At 44.2% G+C, this 5209-nt stretch overlaps 1 protein-coding gene across 1 annotated transcript; it reads right to left on the bottom strand.

The window, feature by feature from the left end:
• Nucleotides 1-3244: 3244 nt before the first annotated feature.
• LOC111633045 lies at nucleotides 3245-4444 on the bottom strand. Its single transcript, XM_023377573.1, has one exon. The coding sequence runs from the start codon at nucleotides 4442-4444 to the stop codon at nucleotides 3245-3247; it is 1200 nt and encodes a 399-aa protein (XP_023233341.1).
• Nucleotides 4445-5209: the final 765 nt, after the last annotated feature.

Consider the following 5209-nt stretch of genomic DNA (forward strand, 5'->3'; position numbering starts at 1 on the left):
GATGCCAGTGTAAGAAGTGGTGGAGGCCAAAGTACGTGCTTTCCGAGCAAGAAGATCAGCCCGCTCGTTCCCCGTGATCCCTGAATGACCCTTGATCCAATGAAAGTCCACCCTGATGTTAAGAGCCGTAAGTTCTTGAAGCTTGCGGATGCTGTCATTAACAATGGGGAGGGTGGAGTTAAGTTTAATGATCTGTTGGATTGCTATCCTGCTGTCACTAAATATTCCGTAGCTGTGATTCTTCCAGTTGTGTTGATTAGATAGAATCCAATCTATGGCAAGGTAGATGGCAAGAGACTCCGCCTGATTGTTGGTACAGTGCGGAGCTAATTTCCTGCATGCCTGATATAGGCACTGCTGGTCCTTGTAGATTACGACCGCACAGCCCACCCCCTCAGGAGCCTTGGACCCGTCAGTATAAATATGGATGTTGTGGTTCTCATTGTAGCTGTTGTCGAGGCTGTAAGATGGGACAAAACTGGGGTGGATGGGGTAGTAGTCATAATGCTTGTCAAAACCATTGGAGATGAGAAGCTCCGCAAGAGAATTGATATCCTCACAGTGCTTCTCTTTTGCTATTATGTTGTTAAAATGCTCAAGGCTGGTCTCTTTCTTGGCCACTTTGTCGAGATTATATTTTAAGAAAATTTCTTTGACCTTTAGGTCAATGGGCAAAGTCCGGTTAATTACAAGAAGGGCCTCAGTGGGGGCTGTCTTGTATGCTTTGGCAGCATTGATACCTAACAGCCTTTGGATTGACAGGAGCTTCCTACGAATATGTACTCTGGTGGCCGCTGAGCCCCAAATTTCTGCTCCGTATGTGATGATAGGCTCAATTGCCGCTATATAGAGAGTCCTGCTTGTCAAAGGGCCATAACCCCACCGGTTCCTGCAAATAGTTTTTAGGGCCTGGGCAGTTTTCGTTGCTTTCTCATAGACATAGTGAACATGGTCTGTCCAGTTCAGTTTCTGGTCCATAACTATGCCCAAATATTTAACAGCCGTGTGATTCTTTATCTTGATGTTGTTGATCTTAATGCTAGGACCTTTCTTAAGGATGTTCCCTTTCGGGAAAACAATCACTTCACATTTCTTATAATTAATTATTAGCTTAGTTTTTTCACACCAGTTAGATATGAGCTTCAGTGTATTGTTTATCCTTTCCTGGAGGACTTCATTGTTCACATGGCTGAGCAATAGAACCGTATCATCAGCATACCCCTGTATGTGAGCCTCGTATTCCTTGGGGATGCTGTTTTGGAGTTTTAGTAAGTCGTTATAAATAACATTCCAGAGATATGGTCCAGATTTTGATCCCTGGGGGCAGCCTCTGTAAATATTCTGTTGAAGGTAGGTGTTATTACCAGTATCCACCTGGATACTGCGGTCCTGTAAATAACTGTTAGTTAACCTATATAAGTTGCCAGGGCACTTGTTGTTCTTGAGGTTGGTAAGAATGGCCGGCCACCATGCGTGATCAAATGCCCCTTTAAAGTCTATTGTAACCATGAGGCTGTGTTTGCCTTCTTCACGGGCCTTTGTAATCCGGGTCTTTAGGTTGTCAATGGCTGCGATGGTGTTTTTGCATTTCCTGAAACCATACTGCTTCTTGTCCATTATACCATTATTTTCATAGTGATAAATGATCCTGTTTATTAGAAGAGCATCTAGGACCTTACCAATTACGGACAAAAGAGAGATCGGTCTAAAGTCCGAGGCAGTAGTGGGAATAAGGTCTTTGTTTTTCGGGATCAACTTGACTGTGGCCTGTTTCCAGGCAGCAGGAAAGTAATTAATATGTAGGCACCTGTTCAACAAAATACAGAAGGTGGTGGGGATTGCTTGAAAGGCAATCTTGGCCATTTTAGCGGTGATCTTATCTGGGCCTGGAGCTTTTTTCAACTTCAATTTATGAAATTCTTTAGCAATTTCCAGGGAGGTAAACGGGATGTCGTTGGTTTCATTATAGCTGTTTAGAAGGCTCTCCCTTATCTCTTTGTGGTAGTGCTTGTCAGTAGAAATAGAGTCAGAAGGAAAAAGCTCATTGATTATGTGCTGGTAGGTCTCAGTGATAGACTGGGTGTAGTCAGTGTTGTTGATCTGAATGGATGGAGGGACTTCAAGCCTTTTCCCTTTCTTCGCAGCCACATAAAAGGGAGTGGACCAAGGGTTGTCATTACCCACAGTTGTGCAGAACTGTCTCCAGACCTGCGACCTAGCCTTGTTAATAGATGTCTTGTACTCCCTGAGAAGGGTTGTGTACCTCATACGTAACTCTTGTTTTCTGCCTGGGTCTGTTTCCTTTCGCAACTTCTTTTTAGTTTTCCTGAGGGTATTCCGTTGGTTGTTAAGGTCCATGTTCCACCACGGGGCGGAACGCTTGACAGTCTTAACTACCGTAGCTTGGTGGTAAGCTTTGTGAATGGTGTTAGTTAAACTGTTCACAACACTGTCGACTTCAGAAGGTAGAGTAATGTGAGCGATGTCACTGGGATTCCAGTTAAGTTGAACAAGTTGGAAGTAGAGGTCCCAGTTGGTGCTTTGTGTTATGCAGAATTTCGGTATTGGAGTAGACTGATCAATTATTGTCTCAATGAAGCTATGATCACTGGTGGAGTGGATACTAAGGGTATTACATCTGGAGAGCTTGTTGGTAAGTTTTCTTGAGCCCATACAGATGTCGATCCAACTTTTTCCATTCGTAGAGGAGAAAGTCGGGAGAGGACTAGTGTTGAGGGAGGCTAGATGGTGTTGCGCCATAAACTCCTTGACCAGATACCCTCTCGGGTCCTCCACAGGGCTGTGCCAAGTATGAGACTTGGCATTGAAGTCGCCACATATTAGAATCGGGTGGTCCTGAAGCTGTTGAATTGAAGTGGCTAAGAGATCCAGAGGATAAGCTAAGTCTTCTGAGGGAGAACAGTAGAATGACACAAGAATGTAGGTAGAGTTATCTAAGGTAAGGCTGACGGTGGTAAAGTAATAGTTGCTGTGTTGAGTAAGGAGTTGGACGTCAAGTTTATCATTTATGATCACAAATCCAGTCTTGGGAGGATTGTTGGGTTCTTGATAATAAATTGTCCGTGAGCTACCAAACATTGCAATTTTATTCTGGAAGGTATATGGCTCCTGGATGGCCATGATGTCAGTTTTCCTGTTGGTGGCTTGTTGAAAAGAGTCAGTAGTGGCTGCCTTACATTTCTGAAGGTTTATCTGGATTAACCTCAAATTGTTTTCTTTCTGGTTATACCCCATAATTGGTTTGGCGTATTGTTTGAGCCTTCATTCTTTCTGTGATTGGGCACTGTGGGTTAAAAGCATTATGACAGGTGTCATGTCTACTATATTCCGGGAGGTCCTTGTTTAGGGTTTTGCAGTTGATGCAGCAAGGATCGTCGTCCAGTTTCCGGCATTCTCTAAACCTGTGTGCCTTTCCACAATGGCTACACCTTTGCTTGTTTGGACAGGTTGTGGATAAGTGGTTATAACCACAACACTGATAACAACGGACCAATGGGATGTAGTCATTTACATAGATCTTGGCCCACTGGATGGCTATGTGTTTCGTTTTGACGAGCAGATTTCTAAGGTTAGGCGTTGTTGAAATTACTATATGCCTGCAGTTTTCTTTGTTATTATTACGAAAGAGAACAGTGCTGATTTTAGTGGAACTAGAAAATTCATCCATGGTCATGTTTTGTACGATCTCATTCTGTTCATACATCATTGGGATAATCTCCTCTTCACTTACTGCTATGGGGACATTGGTAAGAATCACACGAGGTCTCCTACCTTCTGAAATTTTGCTCTGGACTTTTTTGGCTATGTCAGGGTGGTCATTGATTGCGTCTGACAGAGTTTCAGCCTCTTTGTAGCTGTCAGTGCGGAAGCATATGCCATCTCCTCGCACTTGTCTAACCGATTTGACCTTTATTTTAAGTTCATGTGGTTTTATCCTCTTTTTTATTTCGCTTTCTATTCGTTTCATGTCGGTGGATTGGCCATCATCTTCAGATTTAGGATAGAGTAAGACAGCAAAACTGCCACCTGTGCCTTCACTATTTATCTTGCTTTTTAAAGATTTAGTTATTGCCAAAGTTGTGGAGCTAGGCTTAGTGTTCAACTTTGTGACTTCAGCGTAGGAAGCTGATGGGGTAGGAGCAGTAGTAGGAGGCGGAGCAGGGTGCAGGGAACGATTGGATCTTACTTCTTTTAGGATCCCATGAAATTGGCCGATGCACGAGTAAAGACGAGTAACCCGGTCTCGTACTTCCTTCCGTTCTTCAGTACGAATATTGCCATACTTCTCCGGAAGTAAGTCGAGGATCTTCAGCAGATGTTGATTGGCCTCATTTAAGATGGAATCCTCCAGCGACGACACATTTACAGTACAGTCCAAAATAGTGTCTTCTGAAGAGTGCAGCTGTTGACTTCTTGATGACATTATAGATGTACAGTGTGTAAGAGCCAACCAAGAGAGTGTAGTGTGGTGTAATTGTCAGGCGGAAAGATGCCACAGGCAAAAGACTCTGTCCGAGAAGACAGCGTCTTACTCAGACAGAGGGGAAAAGGTTGGTTGGCTAGTGAAATAACAGTGACCTACCGGTATAAAGCGGCGTCCTTCTGTCCAAAACAATGTTCCAGCGAAGCGACGCTACAGACGATGACTGTTGAGACTGTCCTGACGCTACAGGTATCCAACCCTGATGACTTGACTGACGCTACAGGTGCACAGGTCTTGAAGCTTGCACGACGCTACATGGATATAGCCTGATGTGACACCAGAAGTACTTGTGTTGGCTGCCTATATGGGCTGCAGGGAGAGCGAGGACGGCCAAGCTAGCTTGGCCGGTGGCAACACCGGTCTTAGCTAGAACTGGACTGCCATTATGGCGGTCCACAACAATCCAAAAGTAGAGAACTGCACAACTCACCAAGATGACTGAATGGGCCGTCCTCCGATGGGGAAGACAACATGGCTGACTCCAAAAACCAAAAGTTCCACAAACAAAAGTGGTGAAAAAGTTAGGCTTAGCAACCCTAAGCCTAACACGACCGCTAGGACTAACCTAGGCCTACTTCCCTATACTTTAACACAGAGCTAAGCTAGCTAAGCCTAGATTTAGGCTTAAAGACTAAAACTTAGAAAAACTTTCCTTACTGCAGCACTAGAAAAACACGACTTACCTCTCTGGTGTCCCAACTCCGA

The sequence above is a fragment of the Centruroides sculpturatus genome, unplaced genomic scaffold (assembly GCF_000671375.1).
Source record: "Centruroides sculpturatus isolate CEXI.00-Female unplaced genomic scaffold, Cexi_2.0 scaffold772, whole genome shotgun sequence".
Lineage (NCBI taxonomy): Eukaryota > Metazoa > Arthropoda > Arachnida > Scorpiones > Buthidae > Centruroides > Centruroides sculpturatus.

Bases quoted from the DNA above. Each gene is read 5' to 3' on its own strand.
- LOC111633045 (XM_023377573.1), bottom strand. From the start codon at position 4,444: ATGTCATCAAGAAGTCAACAGCTGCACTCTTCAGAAGACACTATTTTG.